Source organism: Vombatus ursinus, unplaced genomic scaffold (assembly GCF_900497805.2).
Source record: "Vombatus ursinus unplaced genomic scaffold, bare-nosed wombat genome assembly UNPS02014863.1, whole genome shotgun sequence".
NCBI lineage: Eukaryota > Metazoa > Chordata > Mammalia > Diprotodontia > Vombatidae > Vombatus > Vombatus ursinus.
Genome location: NW_020954641.1, coordinates 19,997,925 through 20,016,462, shown reverse-complemented (window position 1 = coordinate 20,016,462; position 18,538 = coordinate 19,997,925). Strand labels below are relative to the sequence as shown.

Here is an 18,538-nt window from a genome sequence, read left to right as displayed (position 1 = left end):
TAGATGCTTAAGGCTAGGTAAGAAACCAGGCAAAGTACTGCCTCTTTTATCTAGTTTAAAAAAACAAAAAACAACAACGATCTGAGAAGGGGAAGACCATCAGGGTTTCTGACCAAAACAGAAACAATTGCTATTTACATTCACTCTGAGCCACTGGGGCCCAAATAATGACCAGGTGGGCCTTGAACTGGGACCTACTGTTGGCCAATCAGTGAGAGCCAGAGTGATTTGGTATACAAACAAGATACATACAGGATAAATTAGAGATAATCAATGGAAAGAAGAGACTACCATTAAGGGTGGTCAGTAAAGGCTTCTGGTAGAAGGTGGGATTTAAGCTGGGGAACGAAAAAAGCCAGGGAAGCTAGGAAGCAAAAATGACCAGGGGGAGAATTCCAAGCCTGAGGGGAACAAAGTGACACTGTGGATAGAAAAATCTACATTAAAGCACTAATATTCTCCTTGTTCTTTAGGACAGAAAAGACATAATAGCAGAAGAACCAGTTACGCTTTCTTTGTATGTATGTATCCATTGATCATTTATCTGCAAAATTATTGCCTCTCTATACAGTTTGTAACATAAATATTACTGACATAAAAAAATACTTGAAAACTTATTTAAATTTCACACTTATTTAATCTTACAAATTTTGAATTAAATATTTTAAATTTTAATTTAATATTCTGAATCATATTTTCTCACACTAGTGGATCAGGAGATGAGATTCTGTTGCTTGGTCACCTTAGTCACCTTGATGAGGTCTAGATTCTTGGGGTTCTGGGACCCCAAATCACAGCACGGCAGACCCTGCCCAAATGAATTCGACTCAAATCTTCTCTCAGCCAGAGACAGAGTTTTATTAGGGATGGGCCATATAGGCTAGACTCTTAAGGAATCTGACATTAGTGATGTCCATAAGGACGAGAGCGGGCATGAGGAAATCTCAGTGTTTAAATGGGGGCCAGGGTGGATCTTATATACACTCAAATAACTTTGAGTGTTTGGAGGAGGGGCTGGGAGAAAGATCCTGAAGCTGAGGTGAGTTTAGGGAGAATTCTGATGGGAATATCTAGGAGGTTGACAATAAAGGGAACTGGAAGGAAGAGGTCTGGATAAGATCAAAGGTGGGAAATATACTAGGATCAAAGTCTAATATGCATTAGGTTTTCAAAGGGAGATAGGGAGAGTCTGAATAAGACATAAGGAAAGGCCGTTTGAGTGGAGTATAGCCTCAAGCAACCGTTTGAGACCAGAGTGAGGTCAAAGAAAGTTTAAGGGGTTTCTGGGGTCCTTAAACAAATGGGACCCCAATTCTTTTTGGGGGTGAGGGGCAAAGGTCTCGGCTTGGGCCCATACCCCGTCAACTTTATCTTTCTCCATTACATTTTTTCTATTGAAGTTACATCAACACTGTCATGAATGTGTCATAACCTTATTCTATGGATGATTTTAAGGCTAGGTTACAAATGCAATCTTTCCAGTCATTGAGCAGCAGCTGATAAAAGTTTTTACAAAATTCAAAATTGACTAGATCAATATGTAGCCTACACAGGTTATGTTGAATTGAAATAAGAAACCTATCAGTATTTTAAAAACATAAATATTACTTTCAATGTTTGTTTTCAAATGTTGTTTTTGTAAGCTTGTAGCATTTATACTTCCAAAGTTATGAAAGGTTAAAATGGCACTAAGATTTTTAGGACAAATATTTACACTACATATGTATGCATGCATGCATGCATGTATGCATGTATGTGTGTGCACACATATATCCATATATGTACATATATGCATACCATGTGTGTATACCTACACAAATATACATATTCTTTTTTTATCTGTCATTTACCTGGCCCTTTGACCTATCCATTTCCAATTTGTCCTGGTTTGCTCTCTCTGTCATGTCCTGGCAGCCTGTCACCCCCAGGAAATCCCTGTATTTTTGTTTGATAGTGCAAACATTCAATTGGTTTTAGCCCTGCTACAGCTCATAATACCTGAGGTCAGGTGAGTCACCAACCTTAACCTCTCTGGTTACAAGGATTACAGACATGTGCCATCACATCCTATATATACATTCACATATATATGTATATGAATACACACACATGTATGTGTATACATGTATGAAAGCATGTATGTGTGTCATACACACATACATACACACACTTTTGATCCAAATGAAGGGGTGATTCGTTCAATTGTATTGTCATACTATAATATTTACAATCTGAATTTTTAATTCACTTTTTCCCCCAATGTGGATAGATAGAAGGATATTACTTGAGAGAACATAGATCTCATTGATAGCCTTTATACTGTTCTAGGGCTCGATATAATCAGCATAATGCCATTCATGAACAGGTAGAACTGGAGAATCTTGCTATGCAATAATATGTTCGTTGGATTCAACCCAGTAGTCTCTGGCTGCTCATGCAGGCTGTTGTAGGCAGATCCTCCTAAGTCCCATTTCCCTAGCCCCTCTCTATATCTCTCATGACTTTTCTTACTCTGTTCCATATGGTTGCAATGCCCCTCAGTGCTTCCTTAGTCTATTGAACTGAATATTGAATCTATTCCATAAAGAACAAATGGAAAATTATGTCCACAATGAAATTGTTCTTGATTTTGTTGGTCAGGAACAATTTTACCCTGTGACCTGATATAGCCCATTGTTTTGGAATTCTTTCATGTACTTAATGATGTAGCATGAATTGATTAAAATGCTTTATTTGGACTTTGCATAGGATATTATTTTCCATGACATTGGTGAAAACCTTTGACCATCATATATCTCCTTATTTAATGTCTTACTTGATAATGATAATTTACAGATCATTCAGTAAAATTGGTTTCATGTCATAAAATTTCCACGATTTTGACATATGCATAAATGATAACTTGTTTAAGGAGAATTATTAAGGTTGCATTTGTCTAGTGAATCAAATGGATTTTTGTAATCAAGAAACAACAGGCACAATATGAGACAGTAAGATCTTTTTTTGTTTTCTGTCTCTTCATATGTTTTGTGATTATGAAAATATATACTTTCTTAGAAACTTGTTTGAGAATATCCACCTGTTAACAGTTAAACTCTTACTGTATGCATGGCCCATTCTCATAAAGATTTTATAGAAATAAGAATGTAAGCACTTGGGTAAGTAGGTACTGATATCTCAGTCACCTTGATTTGGTAACAGTAACATTTGTTTTGCTGTATATAATTATTTTGGAATCTTCTCTTTAAGATATCTTGAAAATCTGTCTTTCAGTGCCTTTAAAATTATGTTACTTCCGACAGAAGTTTATTTCATGTGTAATTTGGTTTCATTCAGGCTTCTCCATAATTTCAACAAACATTTATTAGCTTCTTACTCTGTGTAAGACACTCAATATTTGACATACAAAGAGAAAAATAATTACAACCTCTTTCCTCAAGGAACTTTCATTCTACTGGGGTTCATATACTTAAATGTCACTATCACTTCATCACATAGTAAATAAGATAATAAGGTTGAAAAGAAGGTAAATGTGATGATTTTAATAATATTGTTAATTAGATTATATCACCAAAAGAACTCCTAGAAGAGTTATGTTTCTTTGTTTTACATTTCATTTTTATAATTATGAGTTGTCTTATTTTCAATGCTCTTAGAATGACCTGGCTTAACTGGACCTTATGTAAAGTATTCTAAATGATTTTTTTCCCCTCAACTGCTTTTTTGCTATCTTGTGAGGGGATATTGTTAAAATTTTTTGTAATTATCCTTGGGAATCTTTTGTATGTTAGTTTATAAGGTTCTGTACTCTCTCATTTCTCTATTTGGCAAGGGTGTTTGCTAACTGAAGTGATTCCTTAGCTCTTTTCTGCCTCTTTATTGTAGTGAATGTTCTTTATTGGTTAAATTTGACTAAGTAATAGTGATAATTAGAATCAATATCTTTGCATAGGTCAATTTCCATTTTTCAAAACTGGTAGCTTGACTAAAAGGATGGGTTGTAGGTGCTGTTGTCACGGGCAGTGTCTCCTAATAATGCAATATTTCCTTTGATCTTTGTTCAAATCAGTAAGTCATCTGATAATAAGGACAACTGAATATATAACTATATAACAATAACCAGACCTGTCTATTAAGACAAAGCAATTTTGGATGATTTATTTATTTATTTTTGGCATGCATCACTTTTAATGCTTTCTGGATGACCCTCTTTAAGAGGACATTCAACATACATAGGCACCAGGCTTCTGAGTAGCATAAAAATCTTTGCCTTTTTTAATGGTGAACTAAATTTCCTGTATTTAAAAAAACCTTATTCCCATTAAAAATTACTCACAAAGTATAAATGAATATGCTTACATATTTAATATGCATGCTCTGACTCCTCTCTCTCAACCTGAGGAGATAGAGATAGGGAGGTCTCTTGACTCAAGACCCAAATTGTGTCTTGCCCATTTATTGGAGAACCAGTAACTAGAACCACTTAACATCAATTGACTTTTACCAAAAGATTTTTTTTAAAAATTAAGATATATAGCAAAATTAAATATATAAACATTTACCCTCTCATCATTATTTTTAAGCCATAGTCTTCTCTGTACCACCTTAGTCTTTGACTCAGATCTTAACATAGAATTGGTCTTACCAAGTCCATGTCCAGATGCAGCACAATTGTCCAATGAAAACTTTTTCTGAAGTCCCGAAAGCCACTTATACAGATTACTTTTTGCTCCTTGGAACATCAATGCTATATTGACTGTTAAACCCAGTCTGGTTCTGACTCCAAAATTCAGAATATAGCTAAAGACAATGAGGTAAAGAGTAGGAAAGAGGGAGTAGTCAAATCTGAAAGGCATTTTTGAATGCTTCCTCAAACCAATTAAAGCCATGTGGTTAATTGAATGGAACAAGTTAGAAAATGTTCACTCATGCTCTACCATTTCTCCAAGTGTCTCCTTAGATGTCATTAAGACTACCAGAGAGGCAGGCTCCCAACTGCTCTTCATAAACTCCTTCCCAGGTGGGTTGGGCATGTGCCAGACCCACATTACACATAGTTTGGAGAGTTTACCAAACCTTCTTTTTCCTAATTTGAGATAATAAGATCAGAAATACAGAGCTACAAGGGACTTCACAGACTATATAGTCCAAACCTCTTATATTATATATGAAGAAAATAGAAACCAGAGAATTGTACAAGGTCACACAGATAGTAAGCTGTCAATATTGAATCCAAGCCCTCTGACTCTAGAATGATTTTCTTTTCATTCTATTAATTTGGCATATAACCATAGATATCTTCATATTTGTCTATTTATGCTCATCGTGGACACTGGAAGACAGATGATCAAGTGTCCCATGAACAATTTTTTTTTTCACTCTTGAAATATGATGAAACTACCTCAGCCAATTCTTTTGTTTCACTCTCAAAAGAAAATGTGGGAGCCCAAAGCATATGACTTCTTTATTTCTTCCATTTTCATGTCTGGTAGCAGCTAGGTAGCTCAGTAGATATAGCACTGAGTCTGAAGTCAGGAAATCCTCAGTTTAAATCCAGCCTCAGAAGCTTACTGGCTACATGACCCTGGGCAAGTCACTTAACCTGTTTGCCTTAATCCACTGGAGAAGAAATTAGCAAACCATTCCAGTAACTTTGCCAAGCAAACCCCATGAACAATACTGGTGTGCTATGGTCCATGGGATCATGAAGAGTCAGACATGACTGAATGATTGAACAACAACAAAAGCAATGTACAAATTAGTAGAGTTCCCCCAGTATTGTGTCAATTCTTTGGCTTTTTGACAGATATTTCATATCAAAAATGCCAGTGATTAAATGATTGGCTATACTTGGTCTGAGATCTCATTATTCTCTGAAGTACCCAATACCATTTTTGCCATCCTGACCCTATCACATTCTCCCACCAGTGCACACAATGTGCATGGGAAAGAGTAGACACAGTCTTGCAGAAACTTAACAGGGAGATGTAAGTAGGGAAATTCATGGGCTTAGGGCAATTCATAATGCTGGAAGAAAGGTGTGAAGACCTTGGTCTCTCTGGAGATTAGTGCTCAACATACATCATCTGTTGACTAAAACGTCTTCTCTTCTTCTGTCCTTCTTATGGTTGTCAAAATTCTCCTGCTGAGCAAAGCTGCTTCCCCCCCCCCCCATAAATTCAGCCATTGAAGCTATGACAGACTCTTTAGGGCAAAGTCACCCTTGGTAGAGTGCTGAATAAGAGTTAAGCTCTTTCAGTGACAAGGAATTCTCTAAAAGCAGACAACTACCAAGCTCTTCAGATATGCAAATAGCAGGAGATTCTGATTTATCCAGTTATCTCTCAGGAAATTCAAGCCTCTTCTCATGGCAAAAACAAATTTAGAGCCTATCTTTTCTCCTCTGTTTCTATTTTTTCTTTTCCGCTTTTGTGTGGGTTTTTCCTACAGCTTCTTCTCTGACTTCCTATGCTACAGATCAATGTGTCTTAATCAGCAGCCCCCTATCTCTCACTTATGATGTGAAAAATCAGCAATTATACCTTTGTGTTAGGTATGATGTCAGTAGTTTTGTATAATCTTCCCATAGCGTCAAAAATTTTTTGTTTTACAGTTTTCACTTATAACCTTTAAAACCCTAAAAATAGGTACATGTAAACGAGGCACTGAACCACCACATCCTGTAGCCATCATGACTAATATCCCTACTCATCCTTAATTCCTTCCCATATATTCATCTTAGTGGTAATTATCTATCAGGTGCTGAGAAAAATTTGGGTTTCTCCTCAGTATTTTTATCTGAAAGGCCATGTTTCTTCTCCTGCTGATTTTATCAGTTTTCCCTCAAGAAATAACCTTTCTTCTTCTATCAACAGCCAAAATGTCCACATATCAAAGGGACAATACCTTACATGTATATCAAGCCTAAATTTGCTTTTTCGACACTTTTACCACTGTTGTAGTTCTGCCCTAGTTCTTGTTTCTTAAAGGCTCCTCTAACTATAGGACATACATATCTTCAATCAATAAATCTTTTATTAAATGTTTTCTATGTGCCAGACACTGTGCTAAGTGCTAGAAATACAAAGACAGAAAGAAATAGTAATTGAGCTTAAGATATTTTCGTTCACTGGTTGAGATAAGATGTCTGCATACTGTTAATTATACAGGAGAGCTACAAGAAATGGTTTAGGATGTGTGATGATCACTTCAAAGCCTAGACTTGATAGTATGAGTCAATTCATTCTGGAATATTGTGAAAGAGATGATTTCACTCACTAACTGAGGTAGATAAGCACAGAATAACTAAAAGGAGCCACCGTTGTAGGAAATGGTTATGAGAAAATGAACTAGAATACTTTGAACAGAGACTCACCCACAGAGAGCTTGTTATTTCCCTGAAAAAAGAATCTCATCTTTCACACCAAAGTCTATGCTTATAATTTCAGCCAAGTCTCTTTAGTAAATTGAATGAAAGCCTTCAGGAGAAAGAGTCCAGAGAGAAAAACTGTAACAGTTGTTGTTACTTGTAGTTCAAATGTCACTAAATCTGCAGGCCCTTCTGTACTATACACTGAACAAAACTCAGGGAGGTGCCCAACTTATCCGGTGGCTGCTGGGTTTCAGGCCAGAGTCACATGGGGTCTGTCCATGTGAGAAACATACCCCACTGGGCAGCAAAGTGGCAATTCTTCTGCCAGTGTGTAAACAAGTTTATTTTATGAGAGTGAGGAGAATGTGTAACATGTGTTGTGAGAGAGACCTGCTGTAAGGTAAACCTAGCCTCAAGTGGCGTGCTGAGAAATGGGCACTAAAGGACAAGCATACCACAGGAATTCTCACAGCATGAATGGCAAGATGCCCAAACCATACAGAATCAGGTTGTTAGCCTATGTTGCTCATAGTGGGGAAAAAATGTCCAGTATTCAACTTTGTCATAAAGCAAGTAAGGAATTGGGTATCTTGGGGAATAACCTAGAGTGGGCATCAGGAGAGCAGGGTTCAGCCAAGGCAAGTCATGTAACTTCTCAAGGGCTTGGGTCCTTCATCTGTGAAATGGCAGTATTAGCAAAGAAGTGTTCTAAAATTGTTGTTCTGGCATTTAAAGATTTAAGAAGAAAATGTTGAACTATTTAGGGTCAAGAATGCTAAAAAAAAAAGAAACAGAAATCAATGGGAAAATTTTATAAGAGGCCTTTCTTGTCAAAGTACAAGGACATTTAAGGGACCAAAGAGGTAGTCTCACTCAAAAAATATATTGGTGGATTATGCTTGTTGTTTGAAAGGAACATGGATGCATTCATTTAGGAAGGACTGGGGAATAAAACAGATAAGATGAAGCTAAATTGTTGAAAGCCTTGAATACCAGTATAAAAAGTTCAGTCTATACTGTGCAAGAAATGGACAGCCAAAGTTTTTGTTCCCTTGGGAATTTTAGACTCAAGTCTATGGGGAAGTGCTCTATGTAAATGATTCTTATCCATCTTGAGTCACATTTGTCAAGGGAAATGGACATAAAAGAAAGGCCTTGTGGGAGCACTGGTTTATACTTAGTTAGGACAATGAACTTCCAGAAACACTTAATATCAGTGCAGGTGATGGAGTTATTAGAACACACAGGAAGTTGGTATTTCTATGTTTTCAAGAGAGAGAGCAAGTGCAACAGAGAGAGAGAGAGAGAGAGAGAGAGAGAGAGAGGAAAGGAAAGAGGGTAGAGAGACATAGAAAGGCAGAGACAGAGACAAGAGGGAAGGGAGAAATCAGATCATTCATCATTCATTGATTCATTGGAACACGTATTATATAGTAGTATCAATGCTTGTCCTTAGTGTGAAGGAATGTACTTTGGGAGCAAATATAGTGAACAGAAGAGAAGCATAGTATAGTCCTGAAACTGCTCTGAAATAAATGAGCAAGACCCAATTTGTGCTTAGCAATTTCAGCTCCTATGGTTAGGAGAAAAGGAAGAAAGGCTGAACTTAATGGTCATATGGGCAAGAAAATCAAACACAACTTTGGATTTAAGTGCAGTTTTAGGGAAAGGGGAATAATCATCCTTTCATGGTAACTAGCACCAGGAAGCCAGAGTGGCCAAAATTTGTTCTCTACTGAGAAATGTCTCTGAATAATTTCCTATTTATAACCTCTTCCTCCTCCTGGCCCCACTTCTTGTCCTATGGCCCATTCCTCCAAATCAACTGTCTATGACATTCTTTTTATCACACTCACACACACAAATTTAAATTCCCAGTGCTAGCTTGGCAGAGTCCTATAGTAACATATTGAACAAAACATTCAATTAACAGAGTTAGCACAAGAGATGAGGGTGGAAGGTTATGACACTTAGGAAAGTAACACAAAAATATTATTTTCTATAAAAATATGCTTAAAAATCTGCTTAAAGGTGTTTTTCTTTGTGGTTGTTTACCTTTCCCCCTTTTTAGTTTCCCATTAAGAGTGCTAAGAGTGGGTCTGCATACTTTTTGCTATTATGATGTAGTTAAGAGATGACCTGAAAATAGATAGAACATTCTCTAATTCTTTTCAATCCAGTCTCTGTCTTTATATCTTCATTTGTCCAGACTCTATTCCTGTTTGAAGTAACACCCATCTTTCCAGGAATCTCTGTGATCCCAAGCCATTTTCTCTCAGATTCTTCTAATGGTTTGATTTTGAGGAAATGTGGTACAATAGAAAGAGCACTCAATTTAGAATGACTCATTATGGGCTCTAATCATGGATTTACCATTTAATTCCTTTGTGACCTTAGGCAAGTTACTAGACTTTTTGGGGACTTAATTTCCTCCTCTGTGAAAGTATTGGAGTAGTTGGCTTTTTACATTTTTTCCAGCTCTAAATCTATGCTTTGATAGATTATAGAAATATGTCTTCTTCAAGGATATGATTCTAGGATGTTATCATGGACTCAAAAGGAAATGTCTTATGAGAGAAGTCCATTACTGTGATGAGTGAGCTTAGGAGAGGTTTTAGTAAATATCTTGCTTGAAGGTCGGCAATACTTGTTCATTTTGCTTTTTCTGACAAGATTTGCTTAAGAGAATGACAGCAAATTATGAGGAACCCCAAGTTATTCTTGAATCAGATAAGAGACAAGATAATAATTCTCTTGGATTAATCGTGTTGGAATTTCTGAGGTTTGCAGTCTGCCATGAGAACATGGAAGGAGTGGGGTATAAATTCTTTTACTTTAAAAGAAAATACCAACAACTTAAATTTAGGAAGCTGTTTTAGACTTAACTCAACATGTAGTCATATCATCTTGATGTCTCTGAGTCACTAAGAACTACGCACTGAACTAAGTGGCAGAAGTATCAAAATCATGAAGTTCCCAGCATTATCTGGAATCAGTCACTAACTTATTTGTGCTCACCAGTTCATTGAGCCTGCTCTTTCTGTGTCAGAATTACTTAATCAATATTTGTGGATTGATTGAATGATTCAGTGATAGATAGATGATAGGTTATTTATTAAGCACTTACTATATGACACATACTGTGGATAGAGAAATAAGAAAACAAGATAGTATCTCCTGGAGCTTATAACAGAAGAAAACAAATCGTAAAGGGGAGCTGAAAAGGAGGAAAAGGGAGCTGGGTACACAAGCAAGCTGGTGTTACTGCATCAAGACAGCTGGTGGGAAGGTAGAACAGTCCAAATAATGAATTTAGGTAGGAGTGAAGTAAGCATTATGGCTGAGGCTCCTCATGAAATGGCAGTCCCAGTCAGGGACTTACCAATCAGGAGAGCAGGCCTCAGATTTGAGTCATCTTAAATTGATGTGTTAGAAAGACAGTAAGAAATCATAGATTTTCCAGGGAAGTATAGAAGGAAGATATTTTTGATGATTCACTTACATTGTTTTGATTATTACAGTGAAGATCTTAGCATAGCCTCATGCACATTGCCTTGAAAATAAAAAGGCACTCCATAAATGCCTACTGAATAAATTGTCACCACTATTGACAAGTATGTTACTAACCACTGAGTGCTTTGTTTCCATAGCGTCCTCATTCCAATTATAATCTGAAGAAGCGAGTGAACTCTCTGACCTTGCCAAAACTTCAGTCACCTGAGGTGAAGAAAGTTCTCACCAGAGCACCTAACTCACAGTGGATGCCTGACATGCCACTGTCACTGCCACCACCACCACCACCACCATCGGCCATTGGTGGCACAAGTAAAATAGACCAGTATTCCAGAATTCTCTTTCCTGTGGCATTTGCAGGATTCAACTTGGTATACTGGATCGTTTACCTGTCTAAAGACACTATGGAAGTGAGTAGTAGCATTGAATAGTTGTCAGACAAAATAACCGGTACAGGTAGTATCTGTATGTAATGTATCTACAATTTACATTGAATATAGCATCGAGCCTCAATCTTTTAAAATTGTATTAAATTTGGAAACATTATTTGGATAGCATAAAATAATTATATACTAATATTGCTAGCAAAATATAAAGACTGGAAAAAATCATCTTTCTAGTAAAAATGTTATTTTCTAAAAAGATTGGAATGATATGTCAGTGTAGATATGAGATTGAAAGCAATTTTTTTTGGTCTATCATTGATGACTAATTTTCCCTGTTAATCACAGGATAAAGGGTATGGAAATGTTAACACCTCCAAAAGTTGCCTTAAAATGCATTGGTTTTGGAACATTTTCCAAAAGAACTAGATTATAAATATGCCCTAAATATTTATCAATAGGTAAAGATCAGCATGGAGGTGACCTTTATATTGGCTAAATATGGCTTTCACTTGCATTGTGAAATCAGCATTCAGCCTGACCATTATTTTTTAACCTTGCTGTGCTCTCTTACCTCAATAAAGTATGGTATTTGTATATCTATGAATTATTCATTCAATATAAAATATGTATGCATATGTACATAGCTTAAGCACTATTCAAAAAATAATGCAGCTGTATACTATTAGATTGTCCTTAAGAAAATGTGCTCCACACTATGTCCTACAATTATTGAGGTTGTAGTGGTTAAAATGAAATCATTAAAAGCTTATATTTTACATATAAATGTCTCCTTTTTATCTTCCTCTTCTTTCCAAGAATGCCCAAATAAAGTAACCCTGACCTTGTTATACCTCTAGTAAAATTATTAAGCAATCACTCCTAAGTAAGGCAACCCAAACTAATATGCATTTATTAAGCACATGCTATTGATAAGGCAGCTTGGGATATAGAGACACCTCCCAGCCCCAACCCCCAAAGCCAGACTCAGCCCACAAGAAGTTTATAGACTAACATAAATCATTGCTTAGACTTTTGGGCAATGGAAGAATTAAATGGGGATGTAGGAGGTGTTCCACTTTATTTGGTGTTGAAAAACAATTTGGGGGGCAGCTAGGTGGCACAGTGGATAGAGCACTGGCCCTGAAGTCAGGAGGACCTGAGTTCAAATCTGGGCTCAGACCAAACGCTTGACACTGACTAGCTGTGTGACCCTGGACAAGTCACTTAACCCCAATTCCCTAAAAAATAAATAAATAAAAGAATTAAAAAAAAAATTTAAAGAAAAACAATCTGAGCAACATAGTTATTCAAGAAATTATTCCACCACTGATTAGGAGGCACTACCTTCTTGCGATGTGCTAAAAATGAATTGGATTGGGATTGAGAAGACCTGGATGGAAATTTAGCTCTAGTTCCACTATTTATTACCTCTCTGACCTTTGGTAATTCACTCTCGAAGCCTCAGTTTCCTAATCAGAAAAATGAGGTGGTGTGTGTGTGTGTGTGTGTGTGTGTGTGTGTGTGTGTGTAAAATGGATAGTCCTCTATAACTCTGACATTCTTCTTTTTCTTTTTCCATTATTTGAATCATACTAGATTCAGACATTAAATAAATTCAGTTTTAAGTTTATGGAATTTGTAATACTCAGACTGGCAAGAGTTGTAAAGATTTTTGGTCTCACATTTGCCAATTGTTTGTGTTTCTTCAGTCAAGTTAATCAATAATAATAACTCACATTTATCAAGAAATAGATAAGCAAAAAGTTAAAGATTTGAATAGAAGTTTTAAAAAGTTGAATTAGAATCATGAAAATTAATGAATGTGTATGGTAGAGAGTACATTAATTACTTAGGTTGCATGGCACCTTTATGAAAACTCACCATGTACTAGAGCATTAAATACATATGAAATTCAGAAAAGCAGCATATTAAATATATTCTTATAGAACTAAAATAAAAAATTATAATCAACAAAGGAAAATTAAAGAAATAGTTCAGTTTTAGAAGACTATCTTGTGGTATTTACAGTACCAAGATGTTGGAGTGAGGAAGGAATTCTACCAAATTCCCCTCCAAACAACTTGAAAACCACCTCAGAACTGATCTAGGAGCAGAGAAGCAACTTACCAGCACAGGAGGAAAGGTCTATTTCACAGGGATGGAAAGGAAAGTAGTGAGAGCAGGAGCTTCACAGTAGGGGGCCTGTGGCAGGGACTCTGAGCCTGGGGCAATCCTCCAATGAGGCTCCATCATCTTTCAAGACAGCAGTTTCTACAGCACAGCAAGTCCCCACTCCAGTAGCCCCATCCCCAACACAAGCCACTATTCAGGCCTTCATCCCTTTGCTGACAGTAGAGAGGCTCCACCCCAGGGCAGGCCAACAGGAAGATCCTGCCATCAGGGCCTTCTGTCCCAGAGAGGCCCTGTTTCCATGGCAATGCACCAGCAGGACCTCACCCCTGGGACAGACCAACAACAACATCCCTTCCCCAGGGACAACCAGTAGAAAGACTGTTTTCATAGCAAATCAGTGGTGAGACTCTGCCTGTGGGATGGGGCAGGCCAGCAGAGAAACCCCACACTCAGGGAAGGTCAACAGGGAGCTCGACCTCCTAGTACAAGCCAGAAGGTAATCATACTCTCTAGTGCAAGCAAGCACCTAGTTCCTGAATCACAGTGAAAGCCAGAAACAAGACCCTGAGCCCTAGCACATAAAGCTTGAGACAGTGCAGGACCAGAGCCTAACTCTCATGTAAAAACACCTAGTCACTAAATACACAGAAATAAAAAAAATGAACAAAAAAAACAAAAACAAAAACAAAAAAAAAAGGTTTGACTATGGAAAATTACTATGGTAATAGGGAGGATTAAGGCACAAACTTAGAAGAGGACAATAGTGTCAAAATGGCTACATTGTAAAGCTTCAAAGAAAAATGTAATTTGGTCTCAGGCCCCAAAAAATCTCCTGGAAGAGATTAAAAAGGATTTTAAAAAGCAAATTGGAGAAGTAGAAGGAGAATTGGGAAAAGAAATGAGAGCATTACAAGAGAAATATAAAAAAAAAGAGTCAACAGCTTGGAAAAATATATACAAAAAATCACTGAAGAAAATAACTCCTTAAAAACACAATTGGTCAAATAGAAAAGGAAGTATAAAAGCTCAATGAAGAAAATAGTGTCTTAAAAATTAGAATTGAGTGAGTGGAAGCTAATGACTCCATGAGACATCAAGATATAAAACAAAATTTAAAAAAAGTAAAAAAAAATAGAAGCTATGAAATTTTTCATGGGAAAAATAACTGACCTATAAAGTAGATACAAGAGATATAATTTAAAAATTATTAGACTACCTGAAAGCCGTGATTAAAAAAATAGCCTGGACAAAATCTTTCAAGAAATTATCAAGGAAAACTACCCTGATATACTAGGAACAGAGGACAAAATAGAAATTGAAAGAATTCAATGATCATCAGCTGAAAGAGATCCCAAAATGAAAACTCCCAGGAATATTATAGCCAAATTCCAGTGTTCACAGACCAAGGAGACAGAACTGCAAGCAACCAAAAAGAAACAATTCAGATTTCATGGAGTTACAATCAGGATTACACAGGACTTGACAGCTTCCACATTAGAGAACCACAGGTCTTAGAATATGATATATTGGAAGGCAAAGTAGTTAGGAGTACAACCAAGAATCACCTCTGCATTAGAAGTGGATATAATCTTTCAGGAGGGAAATTGATGTTTAGCCAGATAGAGGACTTTTAAGAATTCCTAATTAAAAACTTCATTTTCTATAGTACCTTTCAACAAGATTTAGTTTCCTTCCTTATCTCTTTTATTTAGATCTATTTTTGCTTTTGCTTTGTCTGACATCATGATTTCTACCTCTGCTTTCTTTAAGAGACATAGTCAAAGTGGTCCTTAGGGGACAATTTATGTCCCTAAAAACTTTCATTAAAAAAAAAAGAGAAATAAGAGACCAATGACTTAAACATTTAAAGAATAAAAATAAAGCTAAACTGGAAGAAGAAAAAAAAAAGACTTTAAAAAGCAACTAAACACAAAAATAGAAATTCTAAAGGTCAAAAAAGGTCTACAATATTGAAAAAACTATTAAAACTCTTAAATTAGTAGAAACAAATCATTTTAATAATAAACATAGATAAACTTAATTTGATAACAGAAGAAAAGCAAACTATGAAAATGAAAACTGAAAAAAGGAAGAATCACACTAGATAGATGAGGAGAAAATAAAGAAAAATGTTTAAAACTATTTTGACTATTTATATACCAACAAAATTGATGTCAAATTAACCAAATGAATTTCATGAAGAGATAAATCACACAGATCAATGGAACAATACAGAGAAATTATATATATATATATATATATATCCCAGTTGAAAGATAATAAACTGAATAAGCTATAAATAAACTCCCAAAGGAAAAAAAATTGCAAGGTCCATCCAGCTCAACATCCATGTGCTTTCTATCAAACATTCAAAAAAGTTACTATAAAATTACATAATTCATTTGCAAAAATAGAGAATAAAGACATCCCCTACCAACTTTCTTATTAAAAGAAAATATGGTACTGAAACCCGAAGTTTTTGTTGTTCAGTCAGTTATGACTCTTTGTGACCCTGTGGATCATAGCACTGCAATACAGTCCATAGAGTTTTCCTGTCAAAGATACTGCCAATTTCTTTTCCAGTAGATTAAGGCAAACAGAGGTTGAGCGACTTTCCTAGGGTCATACAGCTAGTAAATTTCTGAAGCTGGATTTGAACTCAGATCTTCCTGATACCAGGCCCATCACTCTCTCCACTGAGCCTTCTAGGTATCCTGATAGCCAACAAAGGTATACATAAAGCAATTAAACATAACTCTGGACCAATGAATGTTGCTATAAATTAATAGATAGAATATTAACAATAGCTTATAGAACAATATTTTTTTAAAATATGCATTATTCCTTAAACCAATACAATCTTAAAAGATAAAACATGCAATTTTTCAAGAAAGAAAACACTAGGAAAAAATCACATTAAATTTCTGATAAAGATCTCATATCTGAGATATATAAAGTTTTGATATAAATAACTAATGATAGCAGCATGTAATTATCACATTAAGAAATGTAAGTTATCAAAAACTATATGAAAAATTTTTCCAGATCCCTAATTTAAAAAGAGAATTACAAAGAAAAAACAACTCTGAAATTTTACTTCATACCTTTAGATTGATAATAGGTGACAAAAGAGAAAAGTAGCAGTTTTTGGTTGATGGTTCTGGTAGGACAGGTGCATTAGTGTATTGACAATTGAGTTGTGAATTGTTTTAATCATTTTGGGAAATAATTATACCCTCCACAGTTATTAAACTGCACATATCCTTTGCTTAGTGACACTATTATTAGGTATTTACCAAGGAGGTTAAAAAATAAGAGGGAATGGACCCAGGTATGTAAGAATACTCATAGGAAACTTTTTGTTATAGCAAAGAATTAAAAAATAATAGATGTCTATCAATTCAGAAATGGATGAATGAATTTTCATATATGAGTAGAACCACATAATGTTGCTGTATAAGAAATGATGAACATGATGGATTCAGAAAAAAACACGGGAGAATCTATATGTACTGATACAGATTGAAATGAGAAGAACCAGAAGTTTATGCCATGACAATAATAAAGATATGGGAAAAAAAAAACAACTTTGAAAGAGATCAAAGCTTTAGTCAAAGCAAGAACCCATTGTGACTTCAAAAGATCAGTGATGAAACATTCTTCACACCTACTTGCAGAGGGGTGATAGTCTAGAGGTTCAATTTGAGACATTGATTTTTCAGATATAGTAAATGTATTTGCATGCGTGTGTTTGTTTAAATATATTTATTATAAGGGATGATTTTTTTCTTGGAGTAGGTTGACTGGATTAATGGGAAATGATAAAGTAAAAGATGGAAAAAGAATATTCCAACTAAAATACTATCCTTTACAGGAAGACTTTTCTAATCCTCTTAAATTCTAGTGCCTTCTGTCTTATAATTATTACCTATTTATCTTGGACTGTACTTATTTCTCTTTTCTTCTGTGCATTTTAGTTAGTTAATAAACATTTATTAAGTACCTACTCTTTGTCATCTATTGTGCTAAGTCTTTGGGATACAAAACATAAAAACACGCATATACATACACACATAAATAAATATATGTGTATTGATAGATAACTATAGAGATAGAGATATATACTGCAGGCAGTAAGATTCCCTTCTCAGAATAAGTTCAACATTTCTAAACTCACTACCATGCTGTTAACTGAAGCCTTGATTGACTCTACCTCCCTCAGCCTCCTCTCCCCTGCCTAGAGGGCTTTGGGATTACCAAACTCCTCCCAATACCTTCCTTTATAGAGCGCAGGAATTAGACTCTCAGATCACTTCACCTTGCTACTGCTGCCTTCCTTGGTTTCATCTCCAAGGAAGAAAATACAACTGCATTGGGTAGCCCCTGGTGTACCTCTCCACACTTTCCTGCCTCTTTTTGTGTAGCTTAAATAGTAAGTTTAGGACTGTAAAGCAGTGTCTATCTTTTGTTTTTATTAATTGCAGCCTCAGTGCTTATCACAGTGCCTGGCATGTCATATGCACTTAATAAATGTTTATTAGATTGGATTGGATCATTTACACATAGATAGCTATATATCTATCTATGTGTAGACAAATATATAGATAATTTCATCTGAAAACTGTTCTTAACAGAAAGGCTTCTTATACAATCCTTTTTTGTTGTTCATATGTTGAGATATATGTGTGCTTTTTGATTGTTAATATCAAACTAAAAACGAAAATTTATTGTAAAACTATTGATTATTAGTATGGTGTTAAACTATGTTTTGTTGTTGTTGTTGTTGTTTTTCTTTTGGTAAGGCAATTGGAGTTAAGTGACTTGCCCAGAGTCACACAGCTAGTGCGTGTTTTGCGTCTGAGGCCAGATTTGAACTCAGGTTCTCCTGACTCCATGGCCGATGCTCTATCCACTGCATCATCTAGCTGCCCCTGAACTATGTTTTAACTCCCCACTAATCATCTCAATAAAAAAAAAAAGACATTTATTGTAGCAAAACCAACAATGAAATTCTCATGGGAAAAAACAACAGCAAACTAAAATCAATCTCAATAGGCCATTGTTCCTGACATTGTTTCTCCCTGAGCTCCATTCACATAGCCAGTGGTCTTATTGGCAGTAGGACAGGGGCAGA

The 18,538-nt window shown here is 35.8% G+C and overlaps 1 protein-coding gene across 1 annotated transcript in view; it reads left to right on the top strand.

Moving 5' to 3' along the window:
* The window catches only part of GABRA6 (gamma-aminobutyric acid type A receptor alpha6 subunit), a 47,136-nt gene extending 35,820 nt beyond the window's left edge, over positions 1-11,316 (top strand). The window contains exon 9 of the mRNA XM_027841887.1: positions 11,023-11,316. Coding sequence (XP_027697688.1) covers positions 11,023-11,316 — 294 coding nt within the window. The remainder of the gene's footprint in view (positions 1-11,022) is intronic.
* Positions 11,317-18,538: the final 7,222 nt, after the last annotated feature.